Below are 25,832 nucleotides of genomic sequence, written 5' to 3' on the forward strand. Positions count from 1 at the left end.
CAATTCCGGGTGGATGACCAACTCTTCGTTGGTTACGTGGGCGCGAAGAAGGGAAAGGCTGTACACAAGAGGACCATCTCCAGGTGGATCATCTTGTGCATCCGGCTGGATTGCGGGCTCACTCCACTCGGGCCACGGCAACGACAACTGCCCTGGGCCGCGGTGTCCCCCTGCAGGACATCTGTCAGGCAGCCACGTGGGCCTCGCTGCACACGTTCGCAAGACACTACTGCCTGGACAGTCAAGTCCGGAGGGATGGCTTCTTTGGCCGTTCCGTCCTCCAGGACTTTCTGGTGTGATATTGGTTCGCAGACCCACCACCGGGGTTGGTATTGCTGGGGTATCTATTCTAAGGTAAGGAATCTATCACTAACGTGTCTCTTTCAGATGCACAAGTTACTACTTGTGTAACGATATATCTGTAAGAGACATTAGTTAGTGATAGATTCCTTACCGCCCTCCCATCCTCCCCGTTCTGCGAACCGATATTTAGGGTTAAGGTCATCCCCTTTCAGGGCCCTAGTTTCATGGCACCAGTGTTAGTTCTATCATGGCTCTGCGTATCTGGCGCGGAAAAGCTGTGTTATCAGAACTGACGTCAGCGCGCATGGGCGCCGTCTATATACTCCGATGACGTCATCCCGGCGCTCACGACGCCGACGACGGACGCGGAGCCGCAGACGACGCCTACCAGCGCGCAGGGGTATTGCTACGCAAAAATTTCCGGATCCAGTCTGACGCCTGGGGATATTCTAAGGTAAGGAATCTATCACTAACTAATGTCTCTTACAGATATATCGTTACACAAGTAGTAACTTGTGCATTAGGGAAATAGCACTGGCACTGTAGCCTGGTTAGCCGGCTTCAGTGCATTGTCAGTCAAAACCCGGCACCTAGTAATTCTAATGGTGGCAAAAAGTAGGGGGACAACTGCAACAAAATTCCAGTTTCCTGGAACTATCCATTAACAATCTGATGGATGGGCATTTTCACAGATGAATACATTGATTTAGAAACCAAGATAACCAAGCATTGGCAAAGTTGAAAGTTATTGCCTGTAAATGGTGAGGGCAGACCTATTGGCTTTGTGAATTTTTGTTTGTGTTAGATCACCCTTTCATTACCATTCAAAAATGACTTGTAAGCGTTCTTGGAACTGTAAATTGTAACAGTTGAAATTCCTGCTAGTGTATCAAGAGGCATCCGTTTGCACAGCAGTCATCTTAGCATGGCTATTATCCATTCCATTTCGACTGTTTTGTTTGTGTGTGTGTTGCAATATGTTTTTCTGCATACTGGTAAATAGCAGTCATCCTGGAATCGGTTTTATATGTTCCAAGATGGGCATTGTGTGTTTGTATTCCTGTGTCGCCACACAAGTGCATGCATGCCATTTGATGCAGCACAAAAAATTGGAGGTTGATTGAGCAGATAGAAATGCTCAATGTGTGTGTGAGAATGTGGGGAGAGACTACTTTTTAAAGTTGTTTTGTCCATGAAATGTTGTGAGCTGGTACTAGTGCTGATGGGCAACCTGTTAATCAATGTCTAAGTGGAGCTGAAAAGCAGGAATAATGGCTGAAAGAGGCAATTCAAAAACTCGTTTCTGTATAATTATCTGTAAATCCTTGTATAATATGTTATTATGACAATAACTCTCGCCAGACTGCAAAATCGCTCTGTAAGTGAGACCTAAAAGAGATTACTTACATCAGTACATCACATAGAAAGCAGGGCAGTTTGAGACATATTCCTGCAAAGTGACAAATAACTGAATTTATTTAGCATACGATATTCAATTTGGGAAAGGAGCAACAATGACATTTCTTCAAAGACACTCAGCCAAGATAAATCAAAATATCTCAAAGAAACAGGTTAGTTTTAGATTCCTTACCTTAGAATATCCCCAGGCGTCAGACTAGATCCGGAAAGTTTTGCGTAGCAGTACCCCTGTGCGTCGGTAGGCATCGTCTGCGGCTCCGCGTCCGTCGTCGGCGTCATGATTGCCAGGATGACGTTGTCGTAGTACTTAGACGCCGCCCTCGCGCGCTGACGTCAGTTCTTTTCTTCGCGCTAGCAAGCGCAGATCCGGGAACAGCAGTACTACTAGTCACTTTTTGACTAAACTTTTTGATCTCTTTTGGATCTTCTCGAGTTGCTCTCGACTCTCGGTGCAGATAGGGATGCCCGGGTTCAAACCCGCTTGATGTCGGTTACCGACTCCCACCGTCGGTGCCTTTACTGTCTCGGGGCAGACCATGATGACAAGTCGTGCCCCGACTGCCGGGCCTTGACGTCGAAAGCTAGGCAGGAGCAGTCCAGCAAGCGCCTCGAGCTCCGGCAGTTGGCCCCGTACCGCTCGAGGGGACTCAGTTATCACAGCTCGGCGAGTCGACACCACTCGTCGGGCTCCAAGTCCTCTGGTAAGTCGTGGTACAAGAAGTAGAAGAATCGACATCGCTCTTCTGACTCCCCCTGACACGGCCGGGGGTTCGGGCGACACCTCCCACGCGGCTCTACCGGAGCCACAAGTGCTGCTTCCAGCTCCACAACAGCCGTTCCCTGGGCTGTAAGCGACATCGAAGGAGATCAGCGGCTTCCTCACGGCCATGAGGTCGCGCTTCCCTCCATCAGACCCCGCCGAGGGGCCTTCGGGCCCTGTGGGTCCGTCTGGGAGCCCAAGCGGCCCGGCGGCTCCGTCCCTGGTGCCTTCGGCCCCGGCACCATCGACGACTCGGGTCCCACCGCTGCAGGGCTTCTCAGGATCCAGGCCTGGGCCCGTGACGACGCCGGTCGACCTTACGACCCCTCTGCTGGTGCTGTCACCAAGGTTGTCACCCCCGGCGCCGTCATCCCTGATCCCCCCCCCCTTGTCCGGCTCGGACCGCCGTCGCCCGGCGCCGTCTTCGACGTCGATCTCTGTGCCCTTCACCGACGACCCAGCCCCATCATTTGTTCCGGACTATCAGGAGATGGATGACGAGGGGGATTGGGAGGGGTCTGAGGACCCTCTGGCACTGCAGTGCCAGTTGAGCCAGGACTGGGCTTAGGGAAGGCTAGTGGTCTGGACACTTCGCCCGACACTGGATTTGTCTCCCCGCCTACCGTGGCTACGGAGGAAATGGCTGCTTACAGCGTGGTGTTGACTAGGGCAGCCAAGGCCTTGGCTCTTGAGCTCCCAGTCGCGGCCGTGAGGACTAACCTCCTCACTAACCTCCTCACTGAGGTGTTCAAACCGCAGGCAAGCTCCTCGGAACCTATCCTGCAGTTTAACAAAGCTCTCACTGATGTTCTGTTGAAAACCTGGTCCAAGCCCTCTACAGGCCTCCCAGTAGATCGGAACGTGGCCCGACGCCACCGTCCGGCTCTGGGCGACCCCAGCTTCCTGTCCGTTCACCCCAACCCTGAGAGCCTGGTGATCCAAGCCTCTACCTCCCAGACCGCATTCCCGACCGCTCCTCCGGATCGGGAATCCAAAAGGTACGATCAGTTTGGGAAGTAACTGTTCTCCTCACTCAGTTTGGGGTTGCTGTCTGTCAATACCGCCTGCCTTTTGGGCCGTTACTCTCACTCTCTGTGGGATACGGTTGCGGAAGTGCTGCCGCAGTGCCCGGCGGATGTCCAGGCAAAGCTAACCCAAGCCCTTGCAGAGGGACGGGATGCAGCACGATATTCAATTCGGTGTGGACTGGATACCACGGACTCACTGGGCAGGGCGATTGCGACGACGGTGGCGGTTTGCCGCCACGCCTGGTTTAGTTCCGACAACTTTTCGTGGGATGTACAAGCCTCCCTGATGGACATGCCCTTTGATGGTAGTCGCCTCTTTGGCGACAAGGCGGACAGTGCGCTGAAGCGTTTCAAGGACTCTAGGGCTACGGCCAAGTCTTTGGGCCTCGGCCAACGCCAGCAAACCTCAGCCTTTTGTCCCTTTCATGGCCAAGGAAGGGGCGCCCCCACACGTCCAGCTAGCCACAGAACCAACCTCAACGCGGTCGCGGAGGTGGTAACCGCCGTGGTGGTGTCGGGGGACACCGGCAAGGTCAGTCAACACCTGCCCCTGCAGCATCTGCCTCAAAATCCTCCTAGTCCGAATTTTCAGGCCCATTCGACGCCAGTGGGGGGCAAGGTTCGCCATCACCTCCTTCACTGGCGCTCCATCACATCGGACAGGTGGGTGCTGCAAATCGTCCGAAGGGGCTACTCCCTCCCCTTTGAGGCGACCCCTCCAGCCATGCAACCTCAGTACCACCGCAAGTCGGGGGATCACTTGCGACTTCTACAGGAGGAAGTTATGGCCCTCTTGGCCAAGGGGGCCGTCGAGTGCATTCCTGGGCCAGATGTAGGATGTGGTTGCTATTCCCACTATTTTCTGGTACCCAAGAAAGGCAAAGGAGGCCTACGCCCTATCTTGGACCTTCGGAGCGTCAACGGCTTCCCCCGGAAGGAGAAGTTCAAGGTGCTGACTTTGGCTCAGGTCAGGCTGCCCTGGACCCAGAAGACTGGATGGTAGCATTGGACTTGCAGGACGCATATTTCCACATCCCCGTCCTGCCGGCCCACCTGCGGTTCACGGTAGGCCACGAGCGATTTCAGTTTACCGTGCTCCCCTTCGGCCTTACCAGCGCCCCACGGGTGTTCACGAAAGTGATGGCAGTGGTCGCAGCTCATCTGCGCAGATTGGGGGGTTCAGTCCTCCCCTTTCTGATGGATACATCTGCCAGTGGATTCCTCACCTTGTGAATATCCCCTTGCGTCAGCAACATTCGGAAATTATTTTTGTAGCTTTGCGTCAACGACGTCACAGTAGCACGGCATCGCGAGCGGCTCCGCTGACGTCACCGACTCCATAATAGGCCCACGTCGGCGTGATGACATCAGTTCACTTTTTTCCGCGTCGTCGACGCTAACGGTTTTCGAGGGATCCTCTGTAGCTGTTACAGTAACTTTCTTACTGTTTGTTTCTGCTGGTGTCTTCTTGCTTCTTTGTCGCATGTCGAGATGTCCTCTAAGAAGACCGGGTTCAAGCCCTGCAGAGAATGTGGGAAGATGATGTAGATCACGGATCCGCATGAGGATTGCATCTGGTGCCGGAGTTCGGACCATGATGTTCAAGGTTGCTCTTCCTGTAAGAAGATGAACCCGAAGGCCATTCATGAAAGAGAAGCTAAGCTTCTGGTAGCCAAGTTAAAAGGTAAAAAGGAGAAGAATTCTTCGAGGCCGCGTTAAAGGTCGAAGATGAGGTCGAGGTCTCGCACGGCGTCGCCTTCAAAGTCATCGTCGGGGCATGCTTCTAGATCAACCAAAAAGAAGCACAAGAAGAGAAGGCATGAGTCTCGACATCACTCAAGCAAGAATTTGGATTCGAGACCGAAGTCGCCAGGTAGGAGACGCTGTTAAGTATGTTCCAATTCTCCAGTTGTGGATCCGGTAGATGAGGTTTCGCCTGTGGAGCCGACGGAGCATTCACCGTCTCCGGTGTCGAATCCCTCTCCGGCGCCGTCTCGATCTCCAGTTCGAGAGGAAGAGGGCATCCTGTGGGTCCATACCCACCTTTTCCGGGCCCAGGTCAAGACCCTACACAGTTTTTAAACGCGATGTATGGAGTCTATTCGAGAGCCATGTACCCCTCTTGTGTACCTGCGGGTCCCATGGGTCCGATAGCATACAACCTGGGGTTCCCCAGACTTATGCTCCAGCTCCCTTTATGCCATTTTTGCCGGTGTTTACTCTGCTAGGGCATTTCTCAGCGCCGCCGAGGTCTTCGACGGCGATACCTTTGTCACCGGCGCCACCCGCCCTCGAGAGCATCGGCCTATGCATCCGGATCCGAACTCGACGCCGGCTCCGTCGGAGTCGATCGCGGATCCACCGACGCCGCTATTGAAGGAGAGGTCGAGGCGTGATGCTCATCATCTACTGGAAGAACAAAGGTATAGAGAGGCTGAGGTTGAAGAAGGTGAGCTGCAAGATGATTACTTTCATGACCTGAGGGAGGCTTGCAGATTGGAACTTTCACCAGACTGGGAGTAATCCTCTGTTTCGGATGCCCCTTCAAAGGATAATGCACCGTACCATGTGGTCATAAAAAAGGCAGCAGAACTTTTGAATTTAACTGCCTACTGCTGGGTTCAAGTCTAATTTGCTAACTGAAGTCCTCTATTCTCCGTCTTTTGTTGTGGAACCTATGCTTCCTTTCAATGAAGCTTTGACGGAACCTATTTTGGAAGTATGGAATAGACCTCTCTCGGCTCCTGCTGTTGCAAAAGGTGTTGCAAGGAGGTACAGGGTGGCGCCTGGTGACCAAGACTTTATCATTGCACCCTTTGCCGGAGAGCTTAGTAATACAGGCAACCTGTTCAAAGAAATCTGTGGGGGCTTTCCCTCAGGTGCCTGGGGACAAAGAGTCGAAAAAGTAGGATCAAACTGCCAAGAAAGTGTTTTCATCGGCGAGTATGGCTCTTAAGTCAACTAATGCCACATGTCTCTTTGGGAGGTACATACATGCCTTGATGGACTCTGTAAAACAGTTGGCCCCTAAGATTCCAGAGGAGGACAGGAAATTTTTTTATGAAGTGTTGGCTGACACTCAAGCTGCTGCAAGGCAAGTCATTCAAAGTGGTCTAGACACTGCTGACTCAGTGGCTAGAGTTATGGGGACTTCAATTGCTACGAGAAGAGCAGCCTGGTTAAAGCCATTTGAATTCTCTGCGGACGTCCAAGCTGCATTATTAGATCTGCCCTTTGATGGTTCAGGCCTTTTTGGAAAAAAGGCCGATGCAGCTTTGGAGAGGTTTAAGGACAGCAGGGCTACTGCCAGATCATTGGGTCTACAGTCTAGAGGAACTGTGAACAAAAGTTATAGGGGTTTTGTAAGGGCCTTCTTTCGTCCCTATAGACAATCTCAACAGCCGCAGCAACAGCAGCAACAAAATCCACTGTATAAGTCATACAGGGGTAGGCAAAGAGCTCATCCTCGAGGACGTCAGGTCTCCTCCTCCTCTTCCTCAAACCAGCCCCCTCCAACCTCAGGAAAGCAGCCCTAGATCTGCTATTCCGGATCATGTTGGTCCTGTAGGGGGTCGGCTTACCTATTTTCTGCGGAATTGGAAATCGGTCACTTCGGACCTTTGGGTTCTCAATCTCGTGGAGAATGGGTATACACTTCCCTTTCGGGAATTCCCTCCGAATTACCCTCCTTGTCAAGGGTTTTGCTTGGAGGACCACCTGCTTCTTCTGCAGGAGGAAGTCCTGGCGTTGTTAAGAAAAGGCACAATAGAGGTGGTTCCGGAGCAGGAAAGGGGTCAGGGATGCTACTCGCGGTATTTCCTGATTCCCAAGAAGGATGGCAGACTTCGTCCTATCCTGGATCTCAGGATCTTGAACTTGTATCTGAAACAGGAAAAGTTCAAGATGCTCACCCTTGCTCAGGTTCTTCAAGCGCTTCTGGAAGAAGACTGGATGGTGTCGATCGACTTGCAGGATGCGTATTTTCACATCCCAATCCTGAAGTTGCACAGGAAGTATCTCAGTTTTACGGTGGGTTCGCAACACTACCAGTTTGCGGTCCTTCCGTTTGGTCTTACTACTGCGCCTCGAGTCTTCACCAAGGTGATGGCTGTGGTGGCTGCACATCTCAGGAAGTCAGGGATTCCAGTATTACCTTATCTGGACGATTGGCTGATCAAAGCGGAATCTCCAGAGAAAGTGCTCCATCATCTGCAAGTCACAACTCAGTTGTTGTACAGGTTGGTTTTTTCGATAAATGTACCCAAATCTCACCTGGTGCCCTCCCAGCGCAACCTGTTCAAAGGTGCGGTACTGGACACAACTGTATGTCGAGCATTCCCTCCTCCTCATAGGATTCTCAACATTCAGGAAATTATTCCTTTATTTTACAATTGAGCGGTCGTTCTTGTCCTGAAGGTCCTTCGTCTGCTCGGTCTGATGGCTTCCTGCATTCTGTTGGTCGACCATGCACGCTGGCACATGAGGGCACTGCAGTGGTGCCTCTGCAGGCAGTGGTATCAGCACAACGGAGATCTCAGGGAGTCTGTGAGGATCTTCAGAGAAGCTGCGGTGGATCTGTCTTGGTGGAGCGTGGAGGGCAATCTGTCTCAAGGAAAGCCTTATCTACCTCCATCTGTTGCACAGTGATAACGGATGCATCCACTCTAGGGTTGGGTGCTCATCTGGGGGATCTGGAGATCAAGGGTCTTTGGTCTCCAGAGGGAAAGGTTGCTTCACATCAACCTTCTAGAGTTGTGGGTGATATGTCTGGCGCTCAAGGCCTTCCTCCCTTCCTTTCGCGGTTCAGGTCCTAACGGACAACACGACTGCGATGTGGTATGTCAACAAGCAGGGAGGAGTAGGGTCGCCGTGTCTCTGCAGAGAGGCTCTGCGTCTCTGGTCCTGGGTTCGGGGTCATCAGATTTGTCTGATGGTAAATCATCTGGCCGGAGTTTTGAACTTACGTGCAGACAGTCTTAGCCGGCAATTCACAGCCGACCACGAGTGGAGGTTTCATCCAGAGGTAGTTTGTCACGTCTTTCGGACGTGGGGGACTCCTCAGGTGGACCTGTTTGCCACTCACAAGAATGCTCACTGCCCATTATTCTCCAGCCTCCAGTATCTGATGCAGGGAGCTTTGGGGGATGCGTTTCAGTTGAGTTGGGACTCACAACTCCTTTACGCATTTCCTCCCATACCCTTGATTCCTCGGGTTCTGAGGAAGATTCGCCAAGACCGGGCCCAAGTCATATTGGTCGCCTTGGATTGGCCAAGAAGGGTATGGTACACAGATCTTCTCCACCTCTCCTCATGCCCGCCGCTCCGTCTCCCTCTCAGGGCACATCTCCTCTCTCAAATGGAGGGGCAGGTTCTACACCTCCTCCTCCAGACCTTACACCTTCATGCCTGGAGGATGAACGGGACAATCTGAATTCTTTTTCTCTTCCACATGATGTGGTGGATGTAATTTTATCGGCCTGGCGTGACTCCACCAAGTCTATCTACTCTTATAGGTGGTCTAAATTTGTTTCTTGGTGTGGAGAGAAATCCATAGATCCTTTGAGGGCTCGTTTGCCAGACATACTTCAGTTTGCGCTTTCTTTGCCTCAGCAAGGGTTTGCTGTGGCTACAGGGAAAGGTTAAATTTCAGCATTATCGGTATTTCTCTGTTTGCCGGATCAGCTGTCTTTATTTAAATCTCCTGTTGTTTTAAGATTTTTAAGGGGTCTTGTAAATAAATTTCCTCCTACTCCCTTTATTGTACCTCAGTGGGACTTGAACCTTGTTCTTACATTCTTAATGGGTTCGCCTTTTGATCCTTTGCATAAGTGTCCCTTGAGACTGTTGTCTTTTGAAACGGTCTTCCTTATTGCAATTACCTCGGCAACGAGGTTAAGTGAGCTTCAAGCTCTTACTTCTAAGCCCCCATTCTTGACCATTCATGCTGAACGAATGGTACTCGGGACCAGGGCTGCTTTTCTGACTAAGGTGGTAACTCCCTTCTATCTAGGGCAGTCCATTACCCTCCCTACCTTCTATCCTCCCCCTCACCCTTCCAAAGAGGAGGAGAGACTTCATCGCTTGGACCCTAAGAGGGCAGTGAGCTTCTACCTGGACAGAAACGGAGAGTTCAGAGTGGATGACCAGCTCTTTGTGGGTTTTGTTGGAGCCAGAAGAGGCAAGGGGGTGCACAAGCGCACACTTTCAAGATGGATTGTCTTATGCATCAAGATATGCTACTCTCTGGCGGGTAAGGAACCTCCTGAAGGTTTAAGAGCTCATTCAACTAGAGCAAGAACTGCTACTTCTGCTTTGCGCGCTCTGTCCTACAGGATTTCTTGGTATAGTAGAGTGGACACCCTTCTCCGGGAGTGGGGACTGCTGTGGGACTCTATTCACAAGGAGAGGAATCCACTGGCAGATGTATCCAACAGAAGAAATAGTTACTTAACTTCGGTAACGCTTTTTGTGGTGGATACAGTATCTGCCTGTAAATTCCTCACTGACCCACCCGCCTCCCTGTTGTCCACTCTTCTATACCTAAAGTATTGGCAATGTTTTAATGCATATGTGTTGCTTTCAAAAGTAGTGTGTTATTCTACTTGGTTAGCTTTATTATCTTGACACACTGGGTTTGATCTTGACAATTGCGTACTGTGTATATATCTACTGTTATCGGTCCGTCCGTGTGCCTCAAAGGCACGGGAAAAAGGGCGGAACTGATGTCATCACGCCGACATGGGCCTATTATGGAGTCGGTGACGTCAGCGGAGCCACACGCGATGCCGTGCTACTGTGACGTCATCCACATTGGCGCGAAGCTACAAAAGAATTTCCGAATGTTGCTGACACAAGGGGATATTCACAAGGTGAGGAATCCACAGGCAGATACTGTATCCACCAGAAAAAGCGTTACCGAAAGTAAGTAACTTGTTCATCTCGACGACTGATTGGTGAAGGTGGGCTCGCCCCAGACAGTCGTTTCCCACCTCGAGACTACAGCCGACCTCCTGCACTCGTTGGGGTTCTCCATCAATGTGCCAAAGTCACACCTGTGTCCCTCTCAGAAGCTCCTTTTCATCGGAGCGGTTCTGGACTCAGCGCAGTTTCGGGTTTATCCCCCCCTGAACAGCGGGTTTGGGATATTCAGGCTCTGATTCTGATCTTTCAGCCTTTATCCCGGGTCTCGGGCCTGTTGGCGCTGCGGCTCCTGGGGCTGATGGCCTCCTGCATCCTTCTGGTGCATCACGCCCGGTGGTGGATGCGGGCTCTGCAGTGGGACCTGAAGTTTCAGTGGGCCCAGCATCAAGGCAACTTGTCCAACCATGTCTTGATCTCGGAGGGTACTGCAAGACAATTGCGGTGGTGGCTCACGGACCGCAATTGGGTCAGAGGCAGATCCCTCTCCCTACCCCAACCGGAGCACGTAGTTGTGACGGACGCGTCCCTCCAGGACTGGGGGGCCACATGGGAGAGGCGGAGATCAGAGGCCTCCGGTCTCCGGCGGAGTCCCGGCTCCACACAAACCTTCTGGAGCTGCGGCGGGCGATGCGTCTTGCACTGAAGGCATTCCTTCACTCTGTCCCGGGAAGTGTATTGCAGGTGTTCCAGGACACCACCACCACCATGTGGTACTGCAACAAACGGGGTGGGTGGGGTCGTGGACCCCTTGCCAGGAGGCTCTGCGCCTCTGGCAATGGCTGGAACACCAGGGCGTCACCCTGGTGGTTCCCTGAACGCCAGGGCGGACAAACTCAGCCGCCTGGATCACGAATGGCATCTGAACTCGGACACGGCGCAAGGCCTCTTTCAGCAGTGGGGAGAGCCTTGGTTAGATCTATTCGCCACCGAAGAGAACGCGCAAAGTCATCAGTTCTGCGCGTTGAAATTTACAAGGCAGCACTCGCTCGGAGACGCTTTTCGTCGCGAGTGGAGCTGCGGTCTGTTGTACGCCTTTCCCCCTATACCACTTCTGCCCAGAGTGCTGAAGAAGATTAGGTGTGACCGGGCCCAAGTCATCCTTGTGGCTCCGGACTGGGCACGAAGATACTGGTATCCCGAGCTACTCGGCATGTCAGTCGATCCCCCGATTCGTCTGCCTCTTCAGGAGGACCTTCTGTCGCAGCAGCTGGGGACGGTTCTCCACCCAAACCTGTCCAGCCTCCACCTCCATATGTGGAAATTGAGTGGCGGCAGTTGAGGCCATTTGACTTGCCTCCTGAAGTTTGTGATGTGATTCTGGCAGTCAGGCGTCCCTCCACCAAATCGGTATACGCCTGCAGGTGGAACAAATTTGTGGCATGGTGCACAGCAGAGGCTGTGGATCCACTCTCTGTCCCCCTTTCTGAGGTTCTCCTCTTCCTCCTTTCTCTTGCCCAGCAGGGCTCTGCTCTGGGCACTCTGAAGGGCTACCTCTCTGCCATGTCAGCCTTCTCTTTTCAAGTCCCCTGTTGTAAATAGATTCTTGAAAGGCATCACGCACATGTTTCCTCCTGTTCCTTTCGTGATGCCTCAGTGGGACTTGAATCTTGTTCTAACCTATCTGATGTGCGCTCCTTTCGAGCCACTTCACAATTGCCCTCTTCGTCTTCTGACCCGTAAGACTGCATTCCTGGTTGCCATCACCTCTGCCAGGAGAGTGAGTGAGCTCCAGGCTCTATCTTCTAAGCCTCCTTTCCTTTCTGTCCATCCGGACAAAGTTGTTTTAAAAACTCTTGCTTCTTTCCTGCCCAAGGTGGTTACGCCTTTCACATCGGGCAGTCCATCACCATGCCCACCTTCTTTCTGCCTCTGCATCCTTCGAAGGAGGAAGAGAGGCTCCACCGTCTGGACCCAAAACGTGCGCTCTCCTTCTACCTCGATTGCACATGCCAGTTCCGGGTGGATGACCAACTCTTTGTTAGTTATGTGGGAGCGAAGAAGGGACCGGCGGTGCACAAACAAACCATCTCTCGGTGGGCCGTGTTGTGTATCAAGGTCTGTTACTCCTTAGCTAGAAAGGATCCCCCTGTTGGGCTGAGGGCCCATTCCACTTGGGCCACGGCGGCTACTACTGCCCTGGGTCGGGGAGTCCCCTTGCAGGACATCTGTCAGGCAGCTACGTGGGCCTCGCTGCACACGTTCGCTAGACACTACTACCTGGACAGCCAAGTCCGGAGAGATGGCTTCTTCGGCCGTTCCGTTCTCCAGGACTTTCTGGTGTGATCTTGGTTCGCAACCCACCACTGTGGTTGGTATTGCTGGGGTATCTATTCTAAGGTAAGGAATCTAACACTAACTTGTTTCTTTCAGATGCCCAAGTTACTTACCTTCGGTAACAATATATCTGTAAGAAACAGTAGTTAGTGTTAGATTCCTTACCGCCCCACCCATCCTCCCCGTTCTGCGAGCCGATATCTAGGGTTAAGGTAGTTTCCCTTGAGGGCCCTAGTTTCATGGCACAGTGTCGGTCTCTGGCAAGGCTCTGTGTTCCTGGCGCGGAAAGCTATGTACAAGAACGGACGTCGGCGCCTAAGTACTCCGACGTCATCACGACGACGGACGCGGAGCTGCAGACGACGCCTACCGACGCGCAGGGGTACTGCTACGCAAAACTGTCCGGATCCAGTCTGACGCCTGGGGATATTCAAAGCGAAACAAAAGGGGATGATGGACGGAGCGTTTGAGCAAATCAAACACTCACCGCCAGTCAACTGATCTGGGTTTAATCCATCACCATTCTTTAGCTCACTCAGCCACCCCAGTTCAGACATGACCATATGCAAATCAGTCTGACCCGGTGCCTCATGGGAACAGTCCAGCCCGAACTGCCAAGCCATGTCTTCCCTGGACCGGAAACAAGCATCCTGGGACCGGGTTCGGATTCAAAATCCTCAGCAGCCAGGCTATCTTGAATCAAGTGGCCAAGTGAGCAAGGGACTCACGTCTGAGCATACCCTGCCAACTTAGGGCGAACAAAGCGGAACAAAAGGGGATGATGGACGGAGCGTTTGAGCAAATCAAACACTCAGCCCCAGTCAACTGATCTAGGTTTAATCCATCAACATTCTTTAGCTCTTTAGGGGATATTCTAAGGTAAGGAATCTAACACCAACTACTGTTTCTTACAGATATATTGTTATCGAAGGTAAGTAACTTGTGCGTTAGCTGTATCTAGTAGTTGATCAGGAAGTCAGTCACGCCTAATGTGGCAGTGGACGCAGTGACTCAAAGAAAGAAAACAATAAACTGAATTTAAAATCTGCAAGTCTTTCTATCTGCCTTTTCAGTATATTTCGTTTTCTCCTTTGCCATCTGTAAACCAGGACTTTCTCATTTGTGATCCATTTACACAGTAATTGAAAGGGAAGTCAGCTAGCAGAAGTACACTTCTGTAGTAGGGGATCTCTGTGTATAGTCATAATCTAGTGAATAGTCCCGCCCATGTGCGTGGACCCCGGAGCAATCAAAAATAATCTCTTAAACACTGGGCTTTATAGTCGCAAAGAGAGATATTACTCAGAAATGGGGGGCGGAAGGCTTACCCACATTGGCGGGATGGTGTAAAAATTTGGACCTTGCAATGGTGGCGGAACGGGCGGTATACGCAAATAGAGGAAGCCCACGGAAGTGGAACAAAATTTGGGCGACATGGAATGGATATAGAGGGGATCTGTTGGACTTGCTGCCTGAAAATGACATTGACAGCTCGGACGAAGACTCGGACGGGGATTAATAGAATACTGTGATTGCGGGCAATAAAGTGATTGTATCCGGAAGATTATACTGTTAATCTAATAAGGAGAAGTGAATGTTCAAAGATGTATGATAATGGAGAATGTAATATTGCTGTTTACTCAATGTGATAACTGTTGATGAGAAATTTGTTTAATAAAAACAATTTAAAAAAAAGAAAATCTCTTAAGCTGTCTTCAGTGCAGTCCTGCATAGACACTTAAGAGAAAATTAAAGACAATAATGCAGCCTATATTCACAAGACTACACTGTCCAGTACTTCAACTAGAAATGCAAAGGATATTCCACCAATATCACATTTAACACAGTCTGCTAAGTTTCACTAATAGAGAAACTCCCCCTTCACAAAATCCTTGGAATGATAGAGAGGAAGGGATGGACAGACAAGCCTCCATAGGCTGCCATTATGTGTCTGGAAAAAGGATACCGTGCCTTTAAGGAACTCTCTAGAGACCCTCGGTATCCCAGGATGCACAGCAATAGTCCTTTTACTTTCAGTTCTTTTTTCCGGCTCCAGCCATCAGGACCTAGATCAAATAGGCATAGAGATATCAATATATTAATGGTTTACCATCAACAGCAAAAACTTTTTGCACAATGCTCCTCTCTTTTGATTATTGAGGTAGGAGGTACAACCAAAATATGCTAATCAATAAAAACACATTGCCCAACCCTTGAAGAAACGAGAGACAGTTGTGAGACAACCAATAACACACACCAATATGTCCAAATAGGAAAATGAAAAGAATTAGAAAAAGTGTGTGTGAGCGAGATGGCACCTCACGGGCGAACCACCAACGGGAACCTGGCAGGTACTCACCAGGATTACCCTGCTCTCATCATTGGCGCCATCAAGCTCTAAAAGAAAACAGGTGTCCACAGAACAAACAAAACAGTGTTTGTGAAAAAATGCAGTGTGTGAGACAAACAACCACAATACGTAAGACCAGACACATATGTAAAAGCCACAAGCAACAGGGGACTTATCTTTATTCTGTTTCTTTCGTGTTGGTTATGGAATGTAAAACAGTGAAGATGGCTAATTCCTATCTAGCCATGTTCCACTTGCCGACATGTTTCATTGCCACTTATATTTCGGGCAATTTCTTCAGGGCATCACAAATTTTTAGAGCCACTGCATGGGGACACACATCGTATTCACAAACTCAAACGACCACCTGAGCTCGTACCAGTCGTGAGGTCCAGACCAATAATTGGTTTCAAGAAGACTCCAGTTGTGAGTCACTCCTCATTCCGTAATTGTACGGTAATGCGGGGGAAAACAGCGTTTTCTCAGCACTCGCGAATGCTGAGAAAACGCTGTTTCCCCCGCATTACCATCTTACGTATTGTGGTTGTTTGTCTCACACACTGCATTTTTTCACAAACACTGTTTTGTTTGTTCTGTGGACACCTGTTTTCTTTTAGAGCTTGATGGCGCCAATGATGAGATCAGGGCAATCCTGGTGAGTACCTGCCAGGTTCCCGTTGGTGGTTCGCCCGTGAGGTGCCATCTCACTCACACACACTTTTTCTAATTCTTTTCATTTTCCTATTTGGACACATTGGTGTGTGTTATTGGTTGTCTCACAACTGTCTCTCGTTTCTTCAAGGGTTGGGCAATGTGTTTTTATTGATTGGCATATTTTGGTTGTACCTCCTACCTCAATAATCAAAAGAGAGGAGTATTGTGCAAAAAGTTTTTGCTGTTGATGGTAAACCATTAATATATTGATATCTCTATACCTATTTGATCTAGGTCTTGTTTTGTATTCATATAACTGAGTGGAGGGTGACCTATGATCAACTCTTTTCCCTCTAAGCTCCTCTTTGTTTACTCCAGCTATCAGGACCCTGGAGCATTGAGATCTCCTTTTATGGGTTTAATTCACATTTTTTGACACTTCAAGTGTTTAGAGTGTTTCACTCGACGTCTTCCTACTCCTTCTTCCATTTGCTGGGGCTTTTTGACAGTTTTTTGCCATTTTTCTGTCGCAAATGCCTGCATTGTTCGACAGGTGCCCTGAATGTGCCAGGAAGAAGGCCAAATCGGACGTCCACAGAGTGTGTATCCTCTGTCTCCCTTCAAGAGGACCCTGAGGGACAGAGAGAGAATCCGGCTCCAAGGCTTGGAGCTGAGCAAACTTCAGGATTAAGGTGGGTCTGGGCATGGGAGGACTGGATCTAAGTCCTCTGCCCATGCTGTGGCCTCTGGGGGGCTCCCCAGTCAAGAGAAGGGCAGAAAACGGCACAGATCGTCGACGTTGATGGCCTCGACGTCGAGAGGGTTGACCACCGTGCGCTCCCCGTCGACCCAGAGAGGGTTGACCACCATGCGCTCCCTGTCGACCCAGGGCTCTGGGTCGAAGCGGCGTCGCCTCGGACGAGGTCGACGTTGAGAACTACATCAACATCGAGGAGTCATCGACGTCGTGATGGGTCCAGGCGCCGGCGATCGCCGTCGAGGCGACAACGCCGTTCGCCGTCGAGGTCTACTCGGCGTTCGACGTCGAGGAGCAGGCACTCGACGTTTAGGAAAAGGAGGTCGGCGTCGAGGATGTGTCGCGTCGAGGCGTTCGACGTCGAGGAAGGGGTCGACGTCCAGAAAGGAGAAGTCAACCTCCATGAGGCGATCCAGGGCAAGGACGGCATCCCCGGGCTCGGTGGTCAGCCTGTCCTCTGCTTCTACGAGACCCCGGTCGCGGTGGCGCCGGCGGTAGTCTAGTAGAAGGTCTGCCTCTAGGACTTCATTGCGAAGGCCTGCAAAGAAGAAGAGAGTAGTTAGATCTTCCGACTACTCTCCAATCTACTCACCTTCTCGGCCAAGGTCGCCTACGCCTCTGTTGCCGCAGAAGAATCCCACTCTTCCACCTCTTCCTCCACTTCCGAGGATTCCTCCTCCTCCTCCTCCTCCTCTTCCGAAGACTACTCCTCCTCTGCCTCCGCCACCCCCTCATGGCCCTCCGGCTCTTCCACCATGGCCTCCTCTAAGGTCTGTCTCGATCCCGCGCTTCCCTTCACCACCTAAGGGGACGCCACAGCCGAAGGCTCCGGCTCCGGCTCTGCCTCGACAGCTTCCACTCCCGACCAGGCCAGTGGAGCGTCCAAGGCCTTGAAGGTCCGGATCACGTTCCAGATCACGATCCGGGCGAAGACACCCCTCTAGGAGTGACCGCCGTTCATCTACACGGTCCCGGCGTCGTCACAGAAGAGGCAGGTCGAGATCCCGTCATACGGATTCGTCCAGTGCTCAGGAGTATTCTCCCACTCTGTCAGACTCCCCCCACAAGAGGATGTCGCCAGTGGACGACATTGTGTTGTTTCAGGAAGTGTTATTGCAAGGAGCGGCGAAGCTGGGTATTACCCTGACGGTGCCCACACCTTCTATGTCCGTGATCTTCGAAACCCTACATAAGCGGCAGCTGTCTCGACCCCTGTTGCCCTTGGTGCCGGGGATGGAAGAACCGGCGATGGAATTGTTCCTGACGCTGGCATCAACAAGATCTGCCCCCTCATGGCTGCAAAAGAAATACAGAACCCCTGACTCCGATCCGGCTTTTCTCAGATCGGACCCGTCCCAGATTCGGTGATCGACAAAGCAGCCAGGAAACAACACGCTACTAGTCCATCATCCACGGTACCCCGATATAAAAAGAGTAGGCAGATGCATTCTGCGGGTCATAAGGTCTGCAGTACGGCTGCTACGTCCATGAAAGCCGCTAGTGCCATGGCTCTCTTAGAGCGATACGACCGGTCATTATGGGATTACCTAGAGCAGTTTCTGGAGCATCTCCCGAGGGACAAGAGGGAGGATTTTCAGGAGATCATCAACGAGGACATGTTGGTGTCCAATCAAGTGATCAGTGCAGCGGCGCATTCCTCGCTCTTGGCTGCCCATGGCTACTGCCACAGGATAAATTTGAGCCATCATGCCTGGTTGCGCCTGACGTCCCTGAAACCAGTGGCCCAGCAGAGGGTAGCCAACCTGCCGTTCTCTGGGGCGACATTGTTTGATAAACACGCCGATGAGTAGATGGCCCGCATGAAGGCGGAGGCTGAAACCCTGATGGCCGTCTGGTAGAGAAGCCGAAGGAGCACAAGCTCCAGGCAGAGGCCGATATCCTGTTAAGAAAAAGGACGATAGAAGTCCCTCTGTCTCAAAGGGGAAAGGGTCTTTTCTCACGTTTCTTCCTAGTGCAGAAGAAGGACAAGAACAAGTTCAGGCCCATTCTGGATTTGCGACAAGCAAACAAATGGATTCGCAGGGAAAAGTTTTGCATGCTGTCTTTGCACCAGATCTATCCTCAGCTACAGGGGGGAGACTGGCTTTGCGCGATAGATCTGCAAGATGCGTACTTCCATATGCCCATTGCACAGAAACACCGGAAGATCCTGCGCTTCCTCGTCTGCACCAATCAGTACACCGTACTACCGTTTGGACTGAAGTCTGCACCCAGGACTTTTTCAAAATGCATGGCTGTGGTGGCAACTCACCTGCGCAAGACCAGGGTGTTTGTCTTCCCTTACCTGGACAACTGGTTGATCAAGGCCTCCACCTTCCAGGAAGCACAATTGCACTTAAACAGGACGGCCGTCCTGCTGAACCAGCTGGGGTTGCACATAAATACACCCAAATCAGCCCGAAGGGTGAGTGAAATTCAGGCATTGTGTTGCCAGGAACCTTATACTGTATTTCATACTGCTACGGTTGTCATGCGTACTCGCCCTAAGTTCCTTCTTAAGGTGATCTCTGATTTTCATGTTAATCAGACTATAACTTTACCATTCCACTCCAGCGGAACGCTCTCTTCATTCCCTGGATGTCAGAAGGGTGTTGAAATTCTACCTGGATAAGACCAAGGATATTCGTAGGTCCGACCAATTGTTTGTTAACTATGGGTTGGTCAGGACTGGTCTGGCTACTTCTAAACAGTCCATCTCTAGGTGGATTGTGTCATGTATCCAGCTATGTTATCAGAAAGCGAACAAGACCTTAGGGGGTAAGCCTAAGGCTCATTCCACCGGGGGCAAAGCAGCTACAACAGCTTTGCTTCGAAATCTTCCCATTGCAGAGATCTGCAGGGCTGCCACTTGGAAGTCGGCCCATACCTTTGCTAAGCATTACTGTCTGGACTCTGATGCCAGAGCAGATGCTCAGGTTGGGCAGTCTTCAGTAAGAAATCTGTTTGCACAGTAGTGGTGTTGTCTTTTTCTCCACCGCCGGGTTGTTTGTGGGGATGGGCTTGCCATTCTATTCACTAGATTATGACTATACACAGAGATCCCCTACTACAGAAGGAGTAGTTTCTTACCTGTAACTCCAGTTCTGTAGTAGGGGTATCTCTGTTATAGTCATAAGCGCCCGCCCTCCTCCCCGGTGGAGAAAATGGTACTGTATTGTATGCTACAGGCCTTGCTTTATACACCTTCAAAAAGAACTGAAAGTAAAAGGACTATTGCTGTGCATCCTGGGATACCGAGAGTTCCTTAAAGGCACTGAAGACCGCTTAAGAGATTATTTTTGATTGCTCCGGGGTCCACGCAAATCAAACACGCACATGGGCGGGACTATTCACTAGAAAATGACTATAACAGAGATACCCCTACTACAGAACTGGAGTTCTAGGTAAGAAACTACTCCTTCTTTTGCAAGTTTGATGGTGGGTAGAACTTATATTGATAATGACTTATGAGGCTAGACTTGATACTCAGTTACTTAAGGGAATGAGTAAAAGCTCTTGTTATCAACAGTAACTTTTTTAATTGATTATTGGTTAGTTTCAGTTCGTACATTCAAAGATCTATACACATTTGTTCATATCAAATTGACATTGATTCATTGTGGTAGATTTTAAACAGTAAGTCAAATGCTATTTTTTCAGTTAAAAAATCAATGTCTCCTTCCCTTGGTTTTGGATAAAACAATTTTGAAACAGTTTTTTGGATGTTGTTTTTAATTTATTTCAGACAACCTGAAGGTTCAAAGCTTGACACTCCGGATATTCCAATAATTAATCCTAGTAGCACTACCTCAACGGTAAGAGTGAAAAATACTAAAAGTATTCTATTGGCATTTAATTTTGTATCCTTATTCACTTGGTGGAATTGAAAGCATTGCTTGCTCGTTGTACTGAGTTTGTCTCGCCAGTGACAAATTAAGACTGGTGATTATCATCGCATTGATGTCACTAGGCATGACATGTGGCAAAAGTGGTGGCAGCTAAACCTCCAGTTGTGCAGTATTGTTTGTTGTGGATTATGGAGCCTGAGTCAACAACAGCAATAAAGAGTGTATTTAAAAAGGGACCCCACCTTATTATTTGGTGAAGTTCTTGATTGCCCATTACAGAGGCTGAAAAATTGGTCAGAATGCAGTGCACGTAACACGTTTTTAGACTTCATACACCCTTTGGAGGATGATTTTGCACATAGAAATCTAATGCAGAGCTTGCATATGTTCCTCTTACTATTTGAAAGTAGCTGCTTGCAAATTGAAACCAACAGTACCAGAAAACTGAAAAAAAAATATATTTTTAAATCCGAAAATCTGTAAATTAAAAAAGTAATTTCGCTAGACCCTACTGCTAGACGCTAGACCCTGCCTCTTCTCATAGTGTTTTCTTTACATATACCATTCTTGAGGAGTGAAAAGACTCCACCCATTCTAGAGGCATAAAAAGATGAGGTTGAAGCAGAAACTAAATGATTCTTCTTCAAGAAAAAGTAATATTACTGACTGATTAGTTCTTCTATCTCAAAATACTTCAAGCAACATAGCAAGATATAGCTTTTAACTCTTCACAGCACCTGCGGGTGCTTCTTCTTGTACTTCAACTGCAACAGAAGCGTGCTTCCTCCAGTGCCTGGATGCTTCATGGCTTCATAACTTGCTGTGTCACGTTCTCCCCAGCATCTTTGCATTCATGTGTCTGCAGTAGAACACTTCAGGGACCTTAAAACTCACCATGGCACAGATCAGGTCTCTCCCGATGTCACTGTGGTGCCGTTGAGTCGGTTCGCCTAAGCTCCTTCGCATTCCCTCACCTTCGCTGCAGCATCCTTTTCATGCAAGGGTACCTCTAGAACCCTCCTAAGTAGCTCGTCAGCTCTGACCTTTAAGTAGGGCCAGGCATCCTCACCTGGTAGACTTGTCAAATTTCCCCAGGTTACTGGTCGCAAACTGTAAAGAGGAATTGGTGGTCTTTAACCCAATCCTGGCAATCCAAAGACTCTCCTGCTCTAGTGGTGAGGCACTCAAGGGAAACTCGAAGTTTCGTTACTTTGAACTGGCTGTGCTCGCTTGCTGTTAAAACTTTGACCCTCACTGTACTTTACTTTTAAACTTGTGTGTTTTGATTTTTTTAAAGAACGTACTTCTTAATTCAATCTTCAATCTTACCTCACGCTGCACGCTCCGACCCCAGTCCACCACAGCTGTTGCTGCTTGAGTGGAGGGCGGACCTGCAGAGCGCGACACGCTCCCCTGACTCGTCACAGATGAGGTGGAAAGCACAAAAGGGCCGATGCCAGGGACGCGCAGCAGACGCGCGCAGCTGGTTCGCCTAAGGCAAGCCCATCTGCGACAGTCCGCCCCTGGCCCGGGCCTAGGGCCAGAAGTCCTGGTTCTCCTCCTAAACACTATGGACATACTATCAAAAAGCAGCCCGAAATTAATCAACAAGTATTCACTTGAGCAACTAAAGGCAAATTGTACACCTTGGCACCTTGAATGTATGAGATTACACATTGATGGCAAAAATGAAATATGTTCCAAGTGCGGTTCTCCGTTACACCAATTTCCAAAACTATGAAAGTCAAAAAATCCACCAGCGTTAACCAGTCAACTCTATCCAACAAATACTTTTCCTTCATTAGTACTAACTGCCGCTCCCTTCCTAAGCACAAATTCGATCTGTTTAATCTGTTAGTCAACGAACAACCGGACGCGATCTTTCTTGCGGAAACCTGGCTCCATGAAAGCTCAGGTCCGGATGTCGCCACCGCTCTACCAGCTAACTACGCAATAGTTAGGAAAGATCGCACCACTAAAACCGGAGGGGGTATAGCCATAATTTAAAAAAAGGATTACCGTTGTAAGTTCAAACATCTCTTGATCCCTAACTGCGAGGCAGCCCTATTTAGGTTGGCTCTTATCCCTAAGTTTACCTTTTCCTGCACACTCGTTTATCAACCTACCGGACCCTCTGGTCCCTGGGCTTCTGCTTTCCTTGAACTAATAACTCCCCTGGTCATGAAAACGGCGAATTTTTTAATTCTGGGCGACTTAAAACCTCATTTAGAGAATCCCTTCATCCAAACCCAGCAATAATCTGATTTCTGCCTTGGCCTCCTTTAATGTCAATCTAATTAACTCTGGGCCACTCATGAGGCAGGCTGTTAGACCTGTCTGGCTTCCTGCGTAGTCCCTCCAATGTATTATTTATTTTGTCCCCTTTTTGCCCCTCATACCTTTAATAATTTTTGTCCACTCACTTTTTCTAGGTGTTGGTCAAGGGGATAGGTGTTCTTTTCCCCCTCATAATTTTTCACCTCAGGCCTAGAGGCCTGGTCTGTCAGGAAAAATAGTTGGAACCACAAAATGGTGGCTACCAACTGCCCTAACTGCCAAACCCAGAACCTGCCCATAGACTAGTATAGAGCGTTCCAGAACCTTCTGGTCCCTTCTGGACTCCCGAGGGTCAGCCTATAAAAGGCGGAATGCTGGACAGCCATTTTGTCTGTCAGTGAGGAGCAGCTAGAGTGAAGGCTGAGGTCTGGTAGGGGTAGGATCCTGAAGGGTGGATTGCTCTACAAGGGTAGCCCTCTGTCAAGGCTTTTCCACCTCTCATTTCCTGTTGTCCTAGCCAAGTTAGTTCATCCTGCTGACCCTGGACAGTTAGGTGAAGGGGATAATTCCAGTAGTCATTGAAGCTGAGAAGGACCCTGCCCTGGGAGCTGAATTAAGAGTTCCCCTGTGCCCCTAGGTCTGTCCAGTAAGGAGGGATAGGGGATTAGTGCTGAAGAAGAGCTCTGTGGCTCTATTCTTAAGGAGCCCCCTTTAATCCCCCCTCCTGTCTAGAATGTGGAAAGGAAGCACTTCCTCTGAATAACTTCCAGATTTCCTTACTCTTGACTGGTCCTGTGGTGTGTAGCAAGCCTTTCAGCCTGTTAGGTGGAAAGCGAGGGGCTAGGATCTCATTCTCTTCAGTAAATCGGGAGCGGGACCCCTGGGGCACCGATCGCGCTCCGTGGCAGCGCCTTCCCCGAGGTGAGAAGAGTTAGTAAATTGACTGACTTTTGAGCGCTACCGCGCATGATCCCAGCTGAGCCGGGTGGCTGGCACAGGAGGGGCCTAGGGTCGAGCAGGCCTGGGAGTGAAGCATCTTCCTGGGAGCAAGCGCAGTGGGAGGCGGCACCAACGCGAGCGCTACCGCGCATGACCGCGAGTGTAGTGTCCCCGCCGATCGACGCTGAGGAGGAGCGCCGGGTGGCACAACAGCCAGAGAGAGTGTCCCGCCTTTTCCTTCTGCTCGCGCGCCACACGGAGGAGCTGGCCCGAGCAAGGAGGGAGAGTTGAGGGGCCCGGTAGCGGTGGTGGAATTCCGCATAATCTGTGCTTCTCCGCTCGTGTGCCTCAGAGAGCAGTTGGCTCGAGCAGGGTGAGGAGAGCGGAGGGGCCTGAGAAGCTGATGAGTCTTTCCAGCGCGGGGCTCCTTTGAACTGCCGAGTGAACTTCCCCACCGTCTGGCGCTGCAAGGCTTCACCTGACAATTCGTCCATAAGTAAGGAGGTAATCTGAAGGGGGAAGGTGGCGCTAGAGCCTGCAAGGTGATGATTTAAACTTCGGTTGTTCTTCCTCAACTGTGATTAGTGAGGTGGGGAGTAGACTGAGGAATCGACCTGCCAAGAGTGTGCTGAAAGTACTAATGATTTGAGGAAAGTTATAAGTTCCTCTTAAAGCTTACTGGTGTCAACATAGAACTTGGGCATTTCCTACGCTTTTCACTGTGTATGCCTTCACTTTGTGAAAGAGGTACAGATAAGGGAGGTAAAGGTTTAGGCACTAAAGTGAAGACAGAGCCAGTGAAGTTTGGAGACTTATGCAATGAAAGATACTATTGATGTTGATTATTAATGCCAGTTAAAACTGCTAAAAATATTTCTATTAATTTCATGACATCTGCATTTGCATGTACTGAGCTGTAGTTTCTCCCAAGACTTAAGCGTAATGTTATTTCACCTGACTGAATGTAAAGTACTGAACTGTGAATTCTAAATATAAGAGAACAGAGAATATTTTTATAAAGCAGCTCTTATTTTTCCATATTTTGGTGTAGTGTTGTTTTTGTGTGTTATTGCGTGGATTTACTGCTTGGTGGTTTGCAACCTTCACACTTGTGCCTCTAGAATTTATGTCTTACCCTAGGCCAGGCTACCCTAGGTGACCTGACATCCCAGGTTCCAACAGATTGGTGGCAGCGGTGGGATACCGACTTGATTGCAGCTACTCAATAGTAATTCAACGCAATACACTGGCCTACACCAGGAGTTTTCTCCTTGCGGCCCTCCTAATTTGAATTTTGTTTTTCCAAATTTGTTTCTGGTGGTGGGTGGAGGTTATCCTCAGGTCACGCTTCTTGGTTCTCTCCTGAGTGCTCATTTAATCCCATAGTGAAAGATGGAATTAAATTTTGAAGAGCTAGAATCCTACACTGTGACCCAACTCAAAGAATGGTGTCAGCAACAGGGGGTATTCTTTAAAAAAGGTGCCAGGAAAGGCGAGTTACTGACAAGCATAAGGGCATGGGTGGAAGCTCATTTAGTGGAGGAACCGGACACAGAAGAGAGTGACAGGGACACTGTCCTTGAGACTGCAATGTTGTACCAAGCTGGAGGGGGGAGTCTGCTGACCGGTCCCAGGACACCTTCGAGGGTGGGCAGCAGCGTCTCGGAGAGGGGTTTAACTGACGCCGAGCTGGAAGATAGGAGGGAGGAGAGGAGAATGAAATTGGAATTAGCTAGAATGGAAATGGAGAGGGAGGACAGGATGTTAGCCCATGAACGAACCATAAAGGAGCTAGACCTTCAAGCCTTAACACTAAGGTCTCCTAATCCAGATAATGGTGGCAGCGAAAATAAAGTGAATACCAGGGAACCCAGACCCTATCTACCCAAGGATGTGATTGCCAGTTACACCACAGGCGATGACATTGCCAAATGGTTAGCCGCATATGAAGTTTCTTTAAGGGCTCACTGGATCTTAGAAACTCACTGGGGGGGTGGGCTGTATAAATACATGCCACCTGCTGGCAGGGACACCTTGTTGGCTCTGGAGCAGGATGAGCAAACCCACTACCCTACAATGAAAGTGGCACTGGTGAAAAAGTTTGGACTTACCCCTGAAAGATACAGACAGAAATTCAGGGGAAGTCACAAACTGAGTACCCAGAATTGGGTAGATTTCTTAGATTACGCCAAGAAAGCCTTGGAGGGTTGGGTCAAGGGCAGCGAGGTGAAGGATTATGAGGGGCTGTATAATCTATTTTTGAAAGAACACCTCCTCGAGAAATGTTTTCCCGAGCTGCGCC

The 25,832-nt window shown here is 49.9% G+C and overlaps 1 protein-coding gene across 2 annotated transcripts in view; it reads left to right on the forward strand.

Annotated features, from left to right (window-relative positions):
* The window catches only part of LOC147698808 (E3 ubiquitin-protein ligase TTC3-like), a 1,930,429-nt gene that overhangs the window by 616,634 nt on the left and 1,287,963 nt on the right, over window positions 1–25,832 (forward strand). For both annotated transcript variants that reach the window (XR_015299370.1, XM_086935404.1), the window contains exon 17: window positions 20,212–20,281. Coding sequence is in view for 1 of the 2 variants with exons in the window: in XM_086935404.1 (XP_086791530.1) it covers window positions 20,212–20,281 (70 nt within the window). In the remaining variant the exon portion in view is untranslated. The remainder of the gene's footprint in view (window positions 1–20,211; window positions 20,282–25,832) is intronic.

The sequence above is a fragment of the Lissotriton vulgaris genome, chromosome 8, assembly GCF_964263255.1.
Source record: "Lissotriton vulgaris chromosome 8, aLisVul1.2, whole genome shotgun sequence".
Classification (NCBI taxonomy): Eukaryota; Metazoa; Chordata; class Amphibia; order Caudata; family Salamandridae; genus Lissotriton; species Lissotriton vulgaris.